The 20,198-nt window shown below is 53.5% G+C and overlaps 5 protein-coding genes across 5 annotated transcripts; 3 read left to right on the forward strand and 2 right to left on the reverse strand.

Moving 5' to 3' along the window:
• Positions 1-5,640: 5,640 nt before the first annotated feature.
• N0V96_006933 (uncharacterized protein) lies at positions 5,641-8,117 on the forward strand (the record flags this gene model as incomplete). The annotated part of the gene is made up of 2 exons (XM_053192399.1): positions 5,641-7,166; positions 7,214-8,117. The coding sequence occupies 2 exons, from the start codon at positions 5,641-5,643 to the stop codon at positions 8,115-8,117; spliced, it is 2,430 nt and encodes an 809-aa protein (XP_053050163.1).
• A 1,194-nt stretch (positions 8,118-9,311) lies between these two features.
• On the forward strand, positions 9,312-10,022 carry N0V96_006934 (uncharacterized protein; the record flags this gene model as incomplete). The annotated part of the gene is made up of 1 exon (XM_053192400.2): positions 9,312-10,022. The coding sequence occupies one exon, from the start codon at positions 9,312-9,314 to the stop codon at positions 10,020-10,022; it is 711 nt and encodes a 236-aa protein (XP_053050164.2).
• A 528-nt stretch (positions 10,023-10,550) lies between these two features.
• N0V96_006935 (uncharacterized protein) lies at positions 10,551-12,131 on the reverse strand (the record flags this gene model as incomplete). The annotated part of the gene is made up of 1 exon (XM_053192401.2): positions 10,551-12,131. One exon carries the CDS (start codon positions 12,129-12,131, stop codon positions 10,551-10,553), a length of 1,581 nt encoding a protein of 526 aa, XP_053050165.2.
• Positions 12,132-16,302: 4,171 nt separating this feature from the next.
• N0V96_006936 (uncharacterized protein) lies at positions 16,303-17,811 on the forward strand (the record flags this gene model as incomplete). Its single annotated transcript, XM_065757868.1, has 5 exons — positions 16,303-16,591; positions 16,648-16,763; positions 16,810-16,894; positions 16,977-17,472; positions 17,574-17,811. 5 exons carry the CDS (start codon positions 16,303-16,305, stop codon positions 17,809-17,811), a joined length of 1,224 nt encoding a protein of 407 aa, XP_065613391.1.
• A 621-nt stretch (positions 17,812-18,432) lies between these two features.
• CNS1 (HSP70/90 co-chaperone) lies at positions 18,433-19,545 on the reverse strand (the record flags this gene model as incomplete). Its single annotated transcript, XM_053192403.2, has 1 exon — positions 18,433-19,545. The coding sequence occupies one exon, from the start codon at positions 19,543-19,545 to the stop codon at positions 18,433-18,435; it is 1,113 nt and encodes a 370-aa protein (XP_053050167.2).
• Positions 19,546-20,198: the final 653 nt, after the last annotated feature.

Consider the following 20,198-nt stretch of genomic DNA (forward strand, 5'->3'; position numbering starts at 1 on the left):
TTTCTACTACAAGAAGACTTTTAACGTGCCGAGGTCTGCCTCTCTAGCAAATGACTAGAAGAGGTGAATAAATCGGTTACAGAAAGATGAATACAAGAGACTGCAATTGCTTGTCCAAACCTTTTCCCCCGTTCGTATCTATTTGACCTGTGAAGTGACAACCCTCAATGCGAAGGGAACTCAAGGTTTTGTTTTCTTTTCTCGTGAAATTGTCGTTCCATTTAGAGTAAACCAGATCCCTATAGAACCTTTTATTTCTTTACGTGCTCTGATAGCCATCTATGATTTTATGACGTTTCAGAGTACGGCCATGACTGGTAGTTTCTTGAAAAGGGTTCTCTGCTTGGGGTAGGAAAGCTCCGAGTGAAGACCTTCTTGCAGCGGTCAAAGGCGTCTGATGAGGGATCTACCGTACGCTATCAAAGAGCCATCAACACATTCGAGTCGTCGAATCAACTCGTCTGAGCACTGTCTTGTGGGACTCAAGATGTGAGGTCTGCTAGAAAGTGTTTACATTTCCTACGAGGGAAGATACATCAAAGCTAATTCGCTAAATGTAGGTAGCCAGTGCTTCTGACAAAGTCGGGTTGAACAGCGAATCAGAAATCACACATTCTTCAACCTCACTCATTGGTCATATCGGAATAGACCTACCTACAGCTGAATGACGTCTTGCAACAATAATACTCGCATTTCGGGGGTTTTGTATTTGCCCAATCCAGAGACGGGCATTACCAAAACGAAAATCTTACCGCCCCGCCGAAAAGACGGGACTTGCTCCGGATCCACCGTGAGGTGTTGTCAACGGTGGAGGACGGCCCCGCAGGAGCCCAGCCATCCAAAACTCGGAAGACAACGATGTGAACCAGCCACATGGAAGCCCGGAGGGCCCAGCTTGTGATCTCGAACTCTCGGATCGACCGCAATCCACGGGGAGACAGGGTGTACGGATACAAAAAAAAAAAGGTATTGCATCCTGTCATGACAGTATGCGTGTTGAAGCATACAAGGACGCAAGCATCCTTGCAAAGCTGCCATGCGAGTCAATGCTAGGATGCGAAATGTCGTGCAGGCCATGGCCGCAGACGTCATGTGCTGAGCGGTGAGAGAAAAGGATGAGGCGTCGTGATGCGAGAAGTGAGGCTGGGTGGCGATAAATGTGTGGCATAGGTAGTCGCGGTAGAATATATTAGCCCAAACCAACGACATGCAAAAGCCTGGCACGTCGAGTTGACCACGTGAGCGGTCAAGGTGCGGATGTGACTTGGAGCAAGGAGAGCGGATTGCATTCATCGAGATCGTGGTTCTGGTCTTGGTGTACCACGGAGGCTAACCTGCGTGGTTGGGCAAGTTCCACGATGGACGTGGTTTCAATCCAGCGACCAGTCACCGCCGGGCCGGGTCGGTGTGTAAGCCGGTAAGGTAGGGTTGCTGTTGGTCCGTCCGACATCAAAGCAAAGAAACAAACGTACTGCGTAGAGGAAGTGCGGACAGGGTTCATGGTTTGACTTATCGGCATTGCGATAGCAGATTTGGCCAACAGATTGGATACCCGCTCTAAGCGCATGCGCAACTTGCAAGCGATGGGCGTGTTTATTTCGAGTGACACTCTCTGCCTTGGAAGTTAATAAACAACAGATTTGCACGGGGACAGGGCAGTGACTCTGAATGCCAACAAGAGCCACGACATGAAAGAGGCTGAGGATGGCAGACTATCTCACAGTCGAGGGAGAGAAATAACTCGGGGGCTGCGAAATAGGGTTCATGCGTGCAGCAAGTGGCATCGTCATGCGCAGTGGGGACGGATCTCATTCTTTGTGCACATGTCGTGGTTTGGCGGCGGACGTGTGACCACCGGCCAAGCCCGCAGCGTTTTTGGCGTCCGGTTCCTTGGATTAATGGCGGGTCGCAAAGTTCGTTGGGTATTGTTGGCTTCGGACTCCCATGCAGTTGAAAGGGGATTTCCATGTGTACGTGGACTGGATGTAAGGATGACCGTCTAATGCAGGATATTCGTTGGGCAACTGAACCGTCGTCAATTGGTCTAGTGATAGGTTCTTTGATAGACGAGATGGTATAGAGAGTAAAGGCGATGGATGTTGACCCAGACTTTGCGAATACACCCGACTTTGAAAGCCTGAAGTTTCGAGGTCGGCGAGTGAAACTTTTTGGTTCCGTATATCGGCGCTTCACTCCGGGCAGGCAGGCAGGCACGGCCACCATACAGGACATGACAGGTTCGGCATGGTAACATAACTGGCAACTGCAGCTCGGTCGATCTGATGTCGTGCCTGCCGGTGCCTTGCACTGAAGCAACATGAGCAGCAGATTGAGCAGCAAAAGTAAGGCATGGAGGGGCCTTGGCACGGCTCTTGCTAATTGTGTTTGATCTGCCCACCCAATGGAAGGCGCGGAACGGCACGAGAATGCAACTGCCAAACACTCACCTTCCTCACCTCGCCTCACCTCACCTTATCTTTTCTTACCTTACCTTAGGTAATACAGGGCAGTACGTAGCGAGGGACCATACCCTTATCTAATCTGATCTTGCCATTCCGAGCTCCGTAACCATCCGGACTTCTCTTTTGCCTTTGTCTTTTTTTATCCTTCGGGAAGCGTTGCATCTTTTTTGTTCGGGCTCAAACGGGAGGCGCCTCATCTTGCCCTTTTCCAGCACCAGGTCGCCTCAGACGGGAAGCTCAGCCTCCTCGCGTTTGTCCAATAATTACCCGTCACTACTTCGTACACAGTAATTAGTACCTTATGTGAACTCCAACTTTTGCTTATGGTTTATTACCCGCTGCTGACGCCGCAGTCCCCTTGTTGCGCACGGCCTTTCGGGGTTCCATCATTTGACAGGGCTGCCCGGAACGACTACTTTGCATCGGCTTATTAGCCAAACGCCAATAGGCCCAAATGCTCTGTAGCCCAAATGCTCTGTAGCCATGCTCTCTTCTGGATAGGCCATGCGGCATGCCATGGCAGATGCGAATCGGCTCGTTAGAGTGGTGTCATCCCGCCATGTCCGCCTGATGCCCCCCCATTCTTCCCGCCAGAGACCCACGAGCTACTAATGGGAGAGGCGTATCCGTACCGATACTGATCAGTGATAGACCAAGGGACCAAGGACATGGGCTTCGCTTCCCGCCCGAGCCGTCGATAGCTTTGACAATCCCAACTCTGATCGGGTCTTGGCTTGACCCTCACAGAAGTGTTGCCCATGGCCCCATTCAGCTCACCTGCCACGCCTGCGTCTCGTTCTGCGGCCTCCGAACCTCTCTTCTGGGGCTGCCAGTCTGCCTGCATGCCGTGTCGTTGGACCAGGCTGCTCGTTAGATCGTCGTCTTGCAGCCTGCAGTGCGAGGCGAGCTGCAAGTCGCGGCAGCCTGGGATCACCGCAAATCGACATTTCCCCCTTGGAAAGCCCATGTTAGCCATCGCTAAGGCGGCAGCAGCACACCCTTACCGTTACAGCTCTTCCAATGAGACCAGGGTCTAGAGGAACTTCTGCTGTGCCTTGCTCTAGTTGCACACAAGCCCGGCTCTCGAGGAACCACTCACCGTCTTTGCATTTGTAATGACCATCATTTCTCACAATCCGCTGTGCTGAACACACCGCAAGGTTGTTGTTGATATTGTACATGACATTGACAGCCGGCGGGCGGCATACGGAGTACCTATGAACCTGGAATGAGATGAGGTAGGCTGGCCGCAGACTTGGCTGTGGAGAAGGAGATTACATGCTTCCTGCTCTACCAAGCTTCTTCTTGCTATGCTTCCCTTCCCCTCTAAAAGCACCTTGGAGCATAGTTTATTCACGGTCAAAACACCGCCGACTGCGGAGTCGAGTCGGGAATGTTGCTCCATTTCGTACGGCACGGTCCCAGAAGGGCACGAACAGAGAGGAGAGTGACGGGAATCCCTCCGCAAACACACAGACGCACAAGAATCGGATACAGGGCACAGGCGGCACCCTTGATCCCTCATCCCTCATCCTAGTGTAGGCAGGCCCCTTGAGTCCTTGACAAGCATCGCATCCGAGCACTGGCATCCTCACCTCCAGGCTCCAGGCCTCCCAACTTCCCAAGCAGGCACTGGGCCATGGGTTGGAGCTGCGCCCGGGTCACTGGCCTTTCTGGGCAAGGCTAAACCCCCACGGACAACTGTCATTCGTCCACCAATCCGTAACTCGTTTTTTCTCTCGCTTTCAACCCGCGCCAGCGAAATCCCATCTGCACCTCTTACGTCGCATCATCTTTTCAGCCCATTCACACAACGTCCGTCATCCCTAGACATCCGCGAAACCGCCGCCGGTCAACAATTCGACACCGGTGTGGTTCCCTACCTATGCAGTAGTTGCAACTTGCCGCTCCAACTTCTTGGGGTTCCCACCGATCTGATTCCACTCTAAATCCGCTAGTGTTCCCTTCTTGGCCACCAAGCGGCTTTCCCTCGTCGACCAACCAAGACAAGCGGCCTAATACTGCCAAACAAAACGCGGTACCACGACTCAGCTCACGAAAGGGAGAGGGAGCAGCATCAAGGCAGGACAGGGCAGGCCAGTTCACAGGAACAGGACCTCCCATTGCTGTCAACGTCCAGGCTTCCGTTCAACCGTCCGAGTTGTGCCAACTTTGGCCTGTCAAGGTTCCGTGCCGTTCCGTTAACGCAGCTGGGCCACATCACACATTGAATCAGCACACAAACAGACTATCCGTACACTTCTCAGTCTTTCTCTCTCTCTCTATCGTCCACACCCCCAACGATAGCCACCCCCACCAAGCTACCATTCACACGCCCACGCCCACTCCTCCAGACCAGTCCGCCGCGGTGCCCCCCTCCATCCCTCCATCCAGAGCCCACGGTCAAGGTCCATGGTCCACAGTCCACTCACACTACTCGCGCTTCCCTGTCGTCTCTGTTTCTGACCCGTCACTCGTTCCTTCTTCTTGCCTGTCCGGGCTACTGCCACTGGCACTCGACTGGTGAGGAACCATGAGCCAAAGAAGGGCATCCGGCCACAAAAGCAAGCCCAAGGCACCTTTCCCTCCCGACCCCGACGCCGATACGGTTGCCTTGGCTCTAGAACCTTTGCCTCTTCTTGCACCTGTAGACGGTTCCACGAACGACAGCTCTGCCGCTGCTGAAGCTGATGCTGCGAATCCTTCGACCTCGTCATCCGTACAAACCGCCTCTGACCCATATAACACGGCACGCCACCCTCGATCTCGCCCTTCCACTTTGCGAAGCCGACCCTCTACCCTTTCCCACGCTTCCAGCGCCGGCGAACATGGTGACGATACGATCGAACCGAACCCTCAGTCTCCCGTCCCGCATCTAGACGACGGCACAATGCCTTCGAAACCTTCTCTCTTGCGCTCTTCGCGCGACGACGCCCCTTCATACGGCGCCGTATCCCAAGATCCCAGCCGCAATGTATCACCTACCGGGAGTGATTCAAGGACGGGAAACGCACATCCGATGCGATATGTATCCGACACCACCAGGTCAGCTTCCTCGAGGTTCTCCACTGCCTCAAGAAGGGAGACCTCTCGTCTCTCTGAGGAGTTGGATGCTGCCGCCCTTACAACCGGGCTGGAGGGGCGCTTTGGCGTGACCCAAGCTCCGGTGACGACAAACATGCTCGAGGATGCAAAGTCAGACGCGGCCGAGGATGAGGTGGACTACGACGACTACACAGGCAGCGAACCCGACGAGGATCCAGCTGATAACTCGCCACATGAAGTCGTCCGCGCCTCGGTGCCACCAACGGATAATATCACCCTGTCCATCAACACTCCGAGGATGTGGACGCTGTCGTTTTTGTTTTCAGTGCTTGGTTCTTCTACCAACTTGTTCTTCTCGCTACGATACCCCAGTGTTGCTATTACGCCCGTCATTGCCTTGTTGCTCGTCCACCCACTTGGTCTCATGTGGGACTACCTTCTCAAATATCACAGCGATCCTGCGGAGGAGTTTCTGGATGGTGTCCTCCAGACTGATGCCGAGAACCGGCCGCCGGCGAAGCGGTCCGTGACCCGATTTCGTAGATGGCTCGCGCAAGGGCGGTGGAACGAAAAGGAGCATACTTGCGTCTACGTGAGCAGTAACGTCTCGTTCGGGTTCGCTTTTGCTACCGACGTCATTGTCGAGCAGTCCAGGTTTTATCACCAGGAAGCCACAATAACCTACCAAATCCTCCTGATTCTGTCGACTCAAATCCTCGGCTACGCCTTTGCCGGCCTGACGCGTCGATTCCTGGTTCGGCCCAGCGGCATGATTTGGCCCGGAACGCTGATGTCTGCGGCCATGTTTGGGACGCTCCACAAGGAGGAGAACAGGATTGCGGACGGCTGGAGGATCTCGAGGTGGAAGTTTTTCTACCTCGTTTGGTTCGGAGGGTTCGTCTTTTACTTCCTTCCGGGCCTCTTGATGCCTTGCCTCAGCTACTTCAACGTCATTACGTGGTTTGCACCGAAAAATGTGGTGGTTGCCAACCTCTTTGGAACCGTTTCGGGTCTGGGGTTGTTCCCCTTGACCTTTGACTGGGCTCAGGTCACATACATCGGATCCCCCCTTTTGGTTCCGTTCTGGGCTGCAATGAACGTCATTGGCGGTCTCGTCATCGTCATGTGGCTCATTGCGCCTATCGCCTACTACGCCAATGTCTTCTATTCATCGTATATGCCAATTTTGTCTTCTGCGGTATTCGACAACAAAGGCAAGGTCTACGATGTGAGCAAGATCCTGACTCCCGAGTTTCTTTTCGACAGAGATGCGTACAGCAAGTACAGCCGAGTGTTCCTTCCCATCACCTATGTGCTCAGCTATGGTGTTCAGTTCGCTGCCTTGGCGGCGCTCCTGACGCATACGATTTGCTGGCATGGCAAGGACATGTGGAATACGTGGAAAACGGCCATGGCGGAAGCTCGCAATGAAGGACAGGCGGTTTACCAGCCTATTTCGGGCAGCTCTGAGCACATCAGACCTCAGCGATCGTTCAGCAGCAACGGAGGCCTCTCAAGATCTTCTTCCAACCTCGAGGGCATGATGTTCCGAGAAGATGTTCACTGCCGGCTGATGAAGCGGTACAAGGATGCTCCCCTTTCCTGGTATCTAGCAACGTTTGTCTCGATGCTGGCGGTGGGCATTTTTGTCGTCGAATAGTAAGACACCCCTTGCCAATTGAAATGATTATAGGCTGACTGTATAGTTACCCCATCCACCTCCCGTGGTACGGTTTGCTCATGTCACTGGGTATCTGCGCTATATTCTTCATCCCTAATGGCATCATCATGGCAGTGACCAATCAGCACAGCAGCATCTACTTGATCTGCCAACTCATCTGCGGCGCCGTGTTCCCTGGTCGCCCAATCGCAAACATGGTGTTTGTCACCTATGGCTACATTTCGTCAGCTCAAGGCATCAAGTTTGCCTCTGATCTCAAGCTTGGCCACTACATGAAGATTCCGCCCCGTATCATGTTTTCGGTGCAAATGGTGGCAACAATTGTGTCGTCCCTAACCCAAATCGGCGTTCTCAACTGGATGTTTGCCAATGTCAAGGGCATATGTACGCCAGAGGCTGTCAATGGTTTCACGTGCCCGATCGCGCGGGTTCACTTCAACGGCTCCATTCTTTGGGGTGTGGTTGGACCTGGCGAGTTTTTCGGACCGAACGCAACGTACCGCGGCCTTGTGTGGTGCTTCCTGGTTGGAGCCATCGCGCCGATTCCCCTGTGGCTCTATGCACGCAAGAACAGGCACAGCATTCTCCGAAAGATTAACCTTCCGGTCGTCTTCGGGTCCATGGCGTGGATTCCACCGGCGACGGGACTCAACTTCTCGGTGTGGGCGGTGGTGTGCTATGTGTTCAACTACCTGGTCAAAAGGAGAAAGAGCGCATGGTGGGCAAAGTACACTATGACAATGAGCGCAGCGTTAGACTCGAGTCTGGCGTTCGGCATCGTCGTGGTGTTCTTTGGCTTCGTCTACCCCGGGCACATGAAGGGCTTCAAATGGTGGGGTACGGAAGTGTACAAGCAAGGCTGCGACTGGCAAGCGTGCTCGTATAACACGGTGCCTGAGGGAGGGCACTTTGGCCCCGACAAGTGGTGATCCTTTTTGACGACACGAAACGAAATGACTTTATGGAAACTATTTGATACAATTTTCGGCATGGCAAGCAGGTTTAGGGACGGCATATTTTTGGATTAAGATGCAAGAGATGGAGTTTTGCCATTGGCCGGGGTTGATTTAAGCCCTAGGGATAATCATTCACGCATTTAGAAGCACGTCATAGAGAGATGCTGCATTGCGAAATTTGATTCAAGACCACTTTGAGTTGTGATTTACAGATGCCTCTAGTCTTATCACTGAACCTTCTCTGAAATGAAAAGTGAGTCACAGAGCCCAAATAGAGAAACCAATGACTCTTATGCCCCGCCCGTAAGCTTTCGGACGGAGATCAAATCCGTCAGCGCGGCTCCAGACCGTTTAGTGCCCCTCGCCGAGGTCCAGCTCGTTATTCTCCGTACCGGGTTATCACCGACCTTCTCGAAACGGATTGGTAGCGGCCGGGCCGGGGGTCGGAATCCTACCACTGTGCCGTGTGGGCGGTAGAACTGCAGGCAGGATCTGTGAGATTGGCAGGAGGGGGATGAGTCAAACTAGACAATTTTTGGGGGGTTGTAAAAGTGAGGCCAAATACAGGTGGATAGATCTTTGCGGCTGACGCTACTCTTGCGTTGGCATTTCATTGGATGGGGGCGTTGCTGTTGGAGCCGCTGCCGATTGCGACGTTCCATGGGAGCGAGTGGGGGGGTTTTTTCCGTCCTCTATTCTGACGGCCGTCAGCACACATTGAGGATCCGGTGTAGAGGATTTGCGATGTGCAGGGGGCACCTGTAGTATCCGGAATGTTTGTGTCGAGATTGGTGGGGTTGGAGATTCGCGGGGTGAGGGGGGCATTGGGAGTCGATGAGGATTTAAGAAGGGCTCTATGGGACATCGATTTCGAGACATGTTGGAAGAACACTGATAACTTTTATCCCCAATCATCCTACTCGTCCTGCTCGAAGTCACGTTCTTGACGCAATTACAGTTAGCGCTTCTACATACATACATCTCGCTCTCAGAAACTCCATCCGCACCGACTTGAACGTCAGTTCATCTCTCAAGAAATCAAATCAAAGGCCAACATTCACAGACCCATCGTCAACTCCAGCTCAAATAAAGCAAGGCAATCTACCCACCAAAAAAAAAAAGAGAAAAAAATTCTCAGATAAATCCCATCCTAAAAGTTCAGCAATCATGGCACCAACACAAGCATCTCACCTCCCGACAACCCTCCGCTCGCCAACCCACCCTCTCCTCCTTCGCACCCTGGAAGACTCCGATTTCGCCGCCGTCTCGGCCGTGCTCTCGGACCCGGAGAATACAAAGTACGACCCGCACGCCTCGGCTATCTCCCCCGAGGTGGCCAAGATTGTGATTGCGAGGATGAGGGAGAGCGCTGCTGTGCCGAGTGTTGTGGACGAGACAAGTGGGAAGGTTGTGAGTGGGCCGGGGAGGGTGAATTTGGTTGTTGTGTTCGTTGGCGATAATAATAACAACAATGACAATGGCAAGAAATCGTCAGAGGAGAAGGAAGGGGAGGAGGAGGAGGAGGAGGGCACGGTCATCGGATTCGGCGGGTACGGCGGCATCAACGAGCACGAAGAGGACGGGCAGAAGATTCGGGTCGGCGACGTGGGCGTCATGATTAATTCGGAGTTTCGGGGCCGGGGGTTCGCGGCCGAGGCGGTGCGGTTGGCTGTTGAGTGGGGGTTTAGGAAGGTTGCCGAGGGCGGGCTGCAGCTTGCGAGGGTGAGCGCTACGATGAGCGAGAGGAATGTGCCGATGAGGGGGTTGGTTGAGAAGAGGTTTGGGTGGACTGGGGTTGTGAAGCCTGGGAAGGGGGAGACGGAGGGGGATGGGGAGGTGTTTTTTGAGGTTACGGGGAGACGTGGAGGAAGTGAGTGAATGGTAGTTGAGAGATAGGTGGAGAGGAGGTGAGGGTATCTTGATTTTACTTGGGAGCCGTTGAAGATCTGGTTTTCATTTCACTTTACTCGTATTGTTTTTCGTCTTGATTGAGGGGCTCTCGTTTAGTGTCTTGCTCGGGGTATTCAAGAATAAGAAGGTGATATTGGCAAAAACAAGTAGCGGTAAGAATCAGTCTGAAATACATTCTCAATCATGATCGGAATTGATGCCCACCCGAGACTCAGAGTCTTGCGTCTTGTTCTGCTGAGCGGGCTTCAAGGTCAGACCGGAGTCATCTTACAGAACCGCACGAGGACCGTAACACGTTTCTGGCGGATTGACTTCGAGACCTCCCAGAACCTCAGACCTGTACGCTCGTGCTTATAAATCTGCAGGCGGGACCTGAGAGGACGTAAAGCGAATAATGGATAAAGAATGTGGTCATAAACATGTAAATCACATCGAGTACATCCATCACTGAAGTGAAGTTGAACATCAGTCGTTTATTTGCGTCCTACTAGAAACTCAAGTCTCCCAAATGAGCACAATCACAGAATCAAGATGATCACCATCTCCATCCTCGCCCTCCTCCTCTCCATCCATGAAGCCCGAACCGCCTCGCCTCTTCACGTACACCTGCCAAACCTCGCCCTTGTCCTCAATCACAGAATCCAGCAATAGCCATACATTCCTCGTGCCCCTCCACGTCACGACTTCTTTATCCTCGGTAGAATCGTGCAGCACGATCCCCTCTCCCAGCGGCATCTCGGCCTCCTGACCATATTGCATAGCCCCTTGGAGATCCGCATCGGCTTCCATGGGCACGACCTCGGACCCGGCGCAGTAGTGCGTGAGCGAGTACCCGTTCACCAGCACCCAGTCGTCGGCGAACCGGAAGCGCTGCAGGAAGCAGGCCTCGCCGCAGACGGACGTCACCGCGTGGCCCTGGCTGGGATCGAAGCGGTGACGGGACTTGTAGTGGCGGAGGGTCAGCGGGGAGACACCCAGGTCGTAGGTCGCTGCCTGGATGTTATAGAGGGCGTCTGTGGGGGAGTAGAAGCTCGGGAGGATGTGGAAGGAGAGGTCGGTGTGGGTCGTCACGCAGTCGTGGAGGATGTTGTCCCATTTGGTGTGGTTCCCGGTGAACCCCTCTTCGGGGCGGCACGGGAGGTGAGAGACGAGGAGGGCACCGGGCGGGGTGAGGAAGATGGCACCGCCGCCGTGGGTGACTGCTGTGTCGTTCTCGACGGACCAGTCTGGCCGTTCGCTGGGAAGCCCGATATAGTATGGGCTCGAGGCGTCAAACTTGGAAAGCTTTTGTGTGAGCTGTCCTGGAGTGGGGAGAAAGATGTCGTCGTCCAGGAGCCCAAAGTATTTCTTGCCGTGTTCCTGCTCGGTCAAGGCCTCGTTGACATCCATCAGAATGGTGACCAAGTCAAGATATCTCGAGGGCTTGTCCCGTTTCTTTTCCAGCGGCACCACTGTAGCGTCTATGCCGAACGCTTGCAGCTTCTCGTATATTTCCCACGCCTCTCCACTGGTGGCTCGGTAGAGCGTCACGACGACAGTCGCCCCGTTCGATTTGCCGTGGCCGTTGGTGAGCCACCGCTGCCAGTCCATGATGAGAGAGTCATTGGCATTTGTGAGGCGCTTGTAGGTCGTGGAGATGCCGAACAGCAAATCGGAAGCGTCGACGGCGTCTGGCAGTATGCTTGTGGTTACGGGAAGATCGTTTGCATCGCCCTTGGGGTACATGTCGAAACTCTCGTCATCCCAGCGAATGTTTTGAAACTCCTTGTCCGCAAACGCGCGCTTGATGTTTGTCATTGGGAACCTCTGAGGGGCTTCTGTTACGACCCTGATCCTCTTAGAGTACCAAGATATGTTTTGTGTAAGACTGTGCCGCTCCGCAAATTCCCTGAGGTAATCGCTGCCGTGTACAGAAGTCTCCTTCTCGCCGAGCTTGACCACCGGCACGAGGGGATCGACATCGATGACTTCGTAAGCATCCTGTCGACTTTTCGCAACCTGGATCAATATGAAAAGAAGAACAAGCAAAAACGTTACCGCGTGTAATGCCCTGGCATGGTTGTGATAAGCGTACATGGGCTGCATTGTGGGTGGAAGGGCCCCCATTTTGTCAATAAATCAAGGCCGCTGTGAAAAGCAACACTTGGCGCGAATGAACAAACAAATCCCCCATTCGGAGGACATTGCCATCTTTTTGAGGGGATTTCGAGGAATGTTGACCACGATAAAGGGATGATGCGTGGAATTCAGTCCGCCTGTGAGGTAGTGAGACACACCATACACATATCCGGCGAAACGCGTAGACTATGGCGCCTTCATGCCAAGTGCAGAGACACAACGCTGCTGCACCCAGAATATCTTCACCAAGGTATGCCCGAGCTGTATGAAAGTCCTAGAATCATTCGAGTGTCTTGTTCTCAAACGTGTTAGACCAATATGTCGAGTTGCGTTGCTGCCAGTAGAATTGCCAGCGCAACGCTTCGTACCACTTCTCCCTGACGATGAGTTTGGCTGATGATGATGGAATGGCAAGGGCTTTCGTGCACGAATCCCGTTCGGAAGACGTAGCAGAGCACTGGGGAACCGTACTTCGAACCATCATGGCACTCGACGCCTGACGTAGCAACTTTGGTGATTTAGGTTTAGATGTGGTCGAGGAGGCTCTTTGTGGGGTACTCGAGTAACGATCGTCGACGGCCGGTCATGCTGAGAATGGAAAGCCTCTTCGGGCAAAGATTTAATTAAACTCGGGCCGACGACACTGGATGAACGGAACTGTTCATGAGATGGTTCGGGAGATGAGGGAGGGTGTGCAACCAAAAAGTAGGCGTTTTTGGGCCGTTGGGGAAGAAGACGGGCCCGGGTGCTTAGCTAAGGCGCTCTTCGTCTCCGAGATTCCAGGGAAGGCGGGTCGCTTATGTCGACACTTCCTTTTTTGATGAGCCAAGAAGAGGATCTCTTCTCAAGGTAGTTTAGCATCCAAGGTACTTACTCGCTGATACAGAATTTGTCTGGATGCTATACTTGTGTCCTCGAGCCGTTGTTGTGTGACCTAACCCCTCGTTCTACACCATCCTCAACATCAGAGCGTCCCTTGCCAGCCTCCTCTCAACTCACAACTTCTCGGAGATATCATCAAACATCACACAACGCTATCTTCCTTCTCCACACATTTATTCTCCTTCCGACGCCGTGCAACGCAGCAGTGGTGCAGCGCCGGCCACGACGAGTTTGCATCGAGGGCGAGCCGTAGAACCACGAGGTATCAGGTCGCACTGTGTGAGGTGACCGCCGTCACCTCCTCAGGCCAGTATCACAGAAACATTTCAGTCCTTTATTACTTGCGACTTAAGCTTAGCGGACTCTTTCATCATTCCGATTGGTTTCATGTGGATTTCGAGGCTTATAGTGGTTTCTCTCACTTGGAAACGTTAAGTACTACTTTAGACAGAGCTGGTGTCCGGTATTGAGGGACGAAGATAATCGACATGTCGAAGCCCAGATAACCCGAACACCAAATCTTTACTGCAGCTTCTGAACGGAAGTAAATCTTGACGAAATCAGAACTCCTTAAAATTGCTTGCTGACTCCATGGCCCGATGGGACACGGATGGCCTTACTCTTGGCCGCCGCATAGGTGGAGCCGCCCATCCGTCGGTCGAGCTACACAATCACGCTTTCCATCCACGCTGTGTACGACTCACTCACGAATTCTGCATGGCAAAAGGGCAAAACATCCCGAAGACGATGCGCAAAGCCGTCACCGCTGCTATTCTTGAGTCGTACTACGCATGGCGACGTCGCCACCCCTCTCCTGTCACTCACTGTGGTGTCACCGAGACAGGGAATGGCCATCTGAAACCACGATGGAATCTTCACCAAAACTTCCCTCAGGAGCCTCAACAGTGCCGAGTTTGGAATTCTGACGGGCCCTGAGAATAACAGACTCAAAGACCACGGTCCAGGGCAGGTTGTCGTCGTCAGGATCTAGCGGGGTTGCCGTCTCTCTTTCCGGCATCGCCTAACGCTGCGAAACATTTGAACAAACGGCTAGATATCAGTTCATCAGTCTGCAGCAAGGGTCAGAGAAGCGACTGTCGTTCACGTCTACTTTTATCCTTGCGACATAGCTGAGCTCTCTTTCAGGGTCCATGACCCCGGCCAGCATCATCTGGTCCGTTTGTAAGAATGCCCAGGCTGGGGGCTACGGCCACGCCAGACTTAATGCTTGTCGAAAGTAGCGGTGCGCGGTAGGCCGCAGAAATCCAATGCCTAGTCACCATATTAACGAAGCACTTAGCAGGGAGTTTATTGACTCGACTATAACCACTGCCGTTTTCCGTATTCTCGAAATGCTGTGGATTCGTGAATACTGCCATTCGTAGCATCACTTCAGTAACCCAACGAAAGGTGTCAAGACGAGTCGGATATGTCCACGACTGATCCCACGAGGACGATCGCGCTTGACTGACGACCTGTTCGAACAAAGGTCTCCGCCGTCTGGTCAATACCACTGTCGGAAGGAAGACTTCAGCCGATGGGCCCGCTACGCCATCTTAGGGGTAGTACCCCAAGATAGACCGTACTCTTGTGCTTCCCATCGGACATTTTCTTCGTGCTTGTACGCAGACAAGCTCGTTGGGGAACAAGGAGCTTTCTGGTGACAGCTGCAGCCACCCCCTTCAAGAGGAGCCACACAAAAGCATGATACGGATCATGCTTCTCTCGAAGAAACTAGGATTATCTCAGCAAATCACTGGTCTGCCTACGGATATGCACATAGCCAGGTCACAAAGAAGATGATCCGGTTTTGGCGGTCTGACGAGAGGCCAACGTCCACGCTCTCGCATAGGATAACGTGTCATTCGAAGAGAAATCGTCCAGGACTCACGATGGGCCGCTACCGCGAAGGCTATCAGTCATGGCAAATCGCAACTGGACGTCTTTGGTATGTACTCTGGTTCTTTTCTGTTCTTCAGAGCCGCGGCCACGCGTGCCGAGTCAGGTTTACATTACCCTGAGATCTTCAACGCTGCAGGGTAGCCAGCCTTGTTCCACCATCTCGAACAAGCTGTTAGAGTCAATGACCAGATGGCACTTTATGCACCTATCCGCGAACCCGCTCTGCAAATCCCACCCCCGTGCGCCCCCAGAAAAACGGTACCCATACCTGTTTGGTATTTGCGGGAGCGTCTGCTGTATTTGCGCTTGCAAACTTGTCCAATGACTCTAGGGTTTTGGCGGATGAGCTCCACATTCTTCTGTGAAGCCTCTCAACGGACCAAATGTTTGAGCTGGTGATATCTGATGAAACCTGCCTAGCTTCGATCTTGGTCTCCTCCAAGTAGGCCTCTCCAGTATGGCCCAGTAGCTCAGATACCTCTAGTGTTAGCACATGACAGGCCCGCAGCTTGGCTCCTTTGGTGAGATTTCCCCAAGTTGGGCTGGCTTGCGGATCCTCCTGCATGGAAGCTTCCCCGGAGCCGTTTGGCTTACCCGGTTCTTCAACATCGAGACGACACATGCGGTAACTTGCGACCACCACACAGGCATGAATAGTAACCTCACTTCATTAGACTTTGTCTCGTGAGTTCTCTCCCAAGGGAAACATATTAGACCGCCTTCACTCTGTACTCTCGGTGCCTCCTACTTCCACCATCCTACCCGTCATCTATCATTTTGTAGCCTCACCTCGATAAGGCAGAAGAAAGAGCGGTGGCCGGTCACAAACGGAGACCTCAATGCTAAGAGGTCGATTCCAAGACACCGCAACAAAGAAATCTGCACCGAGAGCGCCGAAATTCAAGGAGAAGCCCCGAGCCCCGTACTGGAGTGCAGGATCCGTTGCAGAATTGAACGTGTCTCCAAGAAAAGCGACAATCTCGAACCCCCTTGTCCTGGAAAACTTTGCCAACGTGCTGCACGCCCGTGGATGTTGAGCCGCCAACCCCCAGAACGAAGACATCAAGTGTTTGCCGACTGCCAAAGACCTAGCAGCCCATTACCTCTACACCTGGTCTCGCTATTGCTGCAGGACTTGTCTTAAGTCTTCCATCGTCCCCCCCTCTTTTTAGGAACAGGTTCGCCTACGCCGGTTCACCAAGGTCCTGTCCGCACCGCAGCATAGCACCACCTTCGAGACATCTCCTACCGATAAACAGCCGGCAAGATGCTTTCCGTATCTTCTCTTCTTAACCCGTCGCCTCCAGGGCCGCTTCCTGCCCCTCGGTTCCTCCCAAGTCCTGCAATGTCCTCGCCGGGAACCTGCTACTCAGACAGAGCTCCGTCACCGTATCTTGACAGACCTGTCGCTCCGAAGCTCAAGATGTCCAACGATCCGTCTCCAGTATCCAAGTACAAGCCGCGTGGAGTCATCAAATACTACCCATTTGAGAACTTGGAAGATATATCCCGCCGCGAGGTACACCGCTTTCGTGTCTCGCCATTTGGTCGTATCCAGGAGTCATGTGCCCATATTCCATACAACAGCGGGAAGAAGGACTTCTTCGAGAAGACAGGGCGGGAAAGCTTTGAAGGTTCGTGATTTAAATCTCGAGATTTGCTGGCTGCCTTTCCTGACCGAATTGTCTAGTTTTCAAGTATGAGTTCAAAGTGCCCGGAGAGGACAACGATTTCACTGTCATGTGGGACTACAACGTCGGTCTCGTCCGCATGACTCCCTTCTTCAAGTGTTGCAAGTATTCCAAGGTAGGACTCATAAACTCTAAGATGGGAACTCTACTGATAGGTACAGACTGTTCCGGCAAAGATGTTGAGCCTCAACCCTGGTCTCAAGGACATCACGCACAGCATCACGGGAGGCGCAATAGCAGCTCAAGGTAGGTCGATACGTCTCCAATTACCAGGTTTGGAAGCTAATTGTTTCAGGGTACTGGATGCCATATGAGTGTGCCAGAGCAGTATGTGCCACGTTCTGCCATAACATCGCCGGAGCCCTTATTCCCATCTTTGGCCCGTCGTTCCCATCCATGTGCGTCCCGCCGGGCTCGCCAGAGTACCAACGCATGGTGATTGACCATCGAATCGTCGAAGATGCCATCAAAGACGCCGACAGGTCACGGAAAGTACAACGTCGCGCTCTCCCTCCTATTACCCTCGGGCACATGCCCAACATTGAACGAAGACCCATGCGACCTCTTCGCGACGACAGAAGACTCCGACTTAACACAACTCGTCTCATGAGCCCGTACAGCGATACTGACGGGGAGGGCGGAACCCGCTCGTGCCCGGATTCGGCGTCCAGCAACAGCTCAGACGGCGTCGGCTATAGCTACGGGTATCATCAGACTCCGGCACGACACTCGCAGCCGCCGACGTCTGGATGGGTGGCTGCAAATCCTCCCGAGCCGTACCGCTTGGCCGACGACATCTACCGCACAGCCCACACACCTCATCCGTACCTCAGCGCCGTCCCCGCTTCACGCCCCTGAACAGCAGGCACACGCCGACCCCTCGTCCAGCGTGGTCGCAAAAGCGTCCCGTCAATCATGAAGACAGTGACGGCGGCCGTGACAGCACCGGCGGCGACAGTATCCATGTCAGCAGCCCCGCACTGAGCTTTCAGTCTGACACGCGGCGGAGGGAAGAAGAGTCTGACGCCGAGATTGCCGAGCAGAATGCCGCGCTGGGCCTCATGACGCTCAAGACAGCGTCTCGCAAGGAGTCTGGTTACCAGAGCGACTTGGACAGCTCCGATTTGCACCGCAGCAAGCGACGACGGGCTACGTCCGCTTGAACTATTGAGGGGCAGTTGAGCGGGATAGACGGGGAATGGGAGGGGAAGTGATGGACGACTCGAACGACTTGAACGTATTCTAGATTCCCATGTTCTTTGCTCGCGCACTCACTATGTATTTCTGTTTTTTTTTTTTTTTTTGGGTGCCCAGATAATGTTTGCGGATGGAACAAATCAACTTGTCAAGTGTCTTGTCTTCTTCCATCCAGCTTTATGTGTAAAAAGTCGAGCGTTAGGTCCGGTGTTTGGTGAAATTTCAAAAGCATTTAATAAAGTAGTCAACATGCCCAATCGTCAGTTTCATTGCTCGCAGTCGTAACAATCATGCTGTAGATTCTTCTCCTCTAAACATGTCAATCATCCAATCCGGTCAACTCCAGGCTTGACCTCCTCAACCCCCTTAAGCTAAAACCAACAAACTACCTCTTCTCCGCAGCCTTCTTCACCTTAAACTCCTCAACCCACCCCTTGGCCCTCGCCACAGGGACAACATACACCCTCACAATCCCATCCACAACCTCCACATTCCCACCGCTCAAAATCTTCAACAGCGAAGCCTTCTTGCCAACCTTCACCAACCCGCCCGCCGCCGTCTCCATGTAACACTCCACCGCCGCCGGGCTAGCATACTCCCCCCTTCTGATCCCACGGCAGCGGCAGGATATACCCCAAATGATCCCCCACACACTCCTGCTCGTTAAACGCCTTGACGAAATCGCTCTCCATCTGCAGGGGGTACAACAGCACCGCGGGGAAACTCAGACTACTCGCCGGATCCTCCTCATCAGGCACGAGCCTCATCCGCGCGTCCTCCATCTCGGGCGGCTGCTCCGTCACTCTGTGCTTGATTCCTCGCGCAGCAAGCGCGGCCTTCAACAGCATCTCCCGCCTCCTCTCGCCCGCCTTGCGCTCCTGCTCTCGTTTGGTCTTGGCGTCGGCCCGCTCCGCCGCCTTGATGATATCCCGCGCCACGGCTTGTAAGGGTTTATTCCCCTCGTCCAGCGCCAGACCGCGCGCGCACGCGTCGTCGGCTTCCGCGATGCGGTCTACTTTCAGTAAAGCGCGGGCGGAGCGGTAGTAGGCTTTCAGGTTCTTCGGGTTCAGACGCAACGCGAGGCCGCAGTCCGTCCAGCACGATCTGAAATTGCCGAGCTCGAGGTGGCACGCCGCGCGGTTGACGTACAGCGATTCCAGGACGGATTTCTGCTTGGCGATTTCTTCCTCGTCGTCCTCAACCTCGATATCTCTTTCTTCTTCTTCTTCTTCCTCCTCTGCTGCGCTCTCACCCTCAACCTTGGCCTTCTCCGTATGAAAAGTCTTTTCCCCCTTCGCCCTCCTCTTCTCCTCCACCGCCAAAATCTCAATCCCCTTGCCATAAAACTCCTTCGCGTCAGCATACATCTTGGCCTTAAAACACTCGTTCCCGCGCTCCTTGAACTCTTCTCCATTCTCCCTCGCCGTACCCTCGTACGCGAGCGCCTGCAGCGCCGCGACATCGTCGTTCTCCTCGAGCGAGGTCATGAAGAGCGGGGACTTGTTCAGGTCGGCCAGGACCTCGTCGGCCGTCTTGCCGCTGAGCAGGGCGTGGCCGGGCGGGAGGGCGGCGCCTTTTGCTGCGCCTGGGATAGCGGCTGCCGCAGCTTGCGCTGCCGCAGCTTGCTCTGCGTCGCGGCGCTGGACTTCGGCGATCATGGCGTCGGCCATTTGGTCTGTGATTTCTTCCATTTGGACCATTGTTGCGAATTGCGGATTGCGGACGTGGTCCCCGCTTTTTTTTTCTTTCTTTCGGCGGTTTGATTGTTGCTGAGTGTTTTCTGCTTCTTGATTTGTCTGCAATGTTTAAGTCGCAAACTGCCTGAGAGTACGGATTGAAATGGTTGGTCTCAGCTGAATGAGTTGCAGGTTGTGATGTGAGTTTGATGAGTCTCACATGAGATTTGTTCGCTTGTTGTTTGTGAGCCTGTGATTGAGCGAAAAATTTAGAGGTGAGTTGAGTTTGTGTGTGTGGTTTTTGCGGTGGCGATTTTCATTGGGCAGATCTTCCAAATTCTGGAGTTCATGGAGGAGCTGCGAACCTCGTGGAATTCTGACTCTTCAACCTCACTTGAGGGCAAGACAAATGGCGCGAAACAATTAATCGCAGCTAACGGTTGGTTTGAGATATCACATCACACGATCTCTTGGACTAGGACTTATAGGCAACACCCAGCTCATTCACATTCAAGTGGGAATACCAACTTCATGAAAATGACTTCAGTTCTATTAGAGCGATTAACTAGTTATGGTAAATGACCAAGTAAGAACCGCTCCCAACGCCGAATAAATGCAACAGAACTCCTTGCTCGTGAAAGACCAAAAATCGTCTCTAGTCTATCCGACACTCATGG

This window comes from Colletotrichum fioriniae (assembly GCF_027942845.1).
Source record: "Colletotrichum fioriniae strain IMI 355084 chromosome Unknown scaffold_8, whole genome shotgun sequence".
Lineage (NCBI taxonomy): Eukaryota > Fungi > Ascomycota > Sordariomycetes > Glomerellales > Glomerellaceae > Colletotrichum > Colletotrichum fioriniae.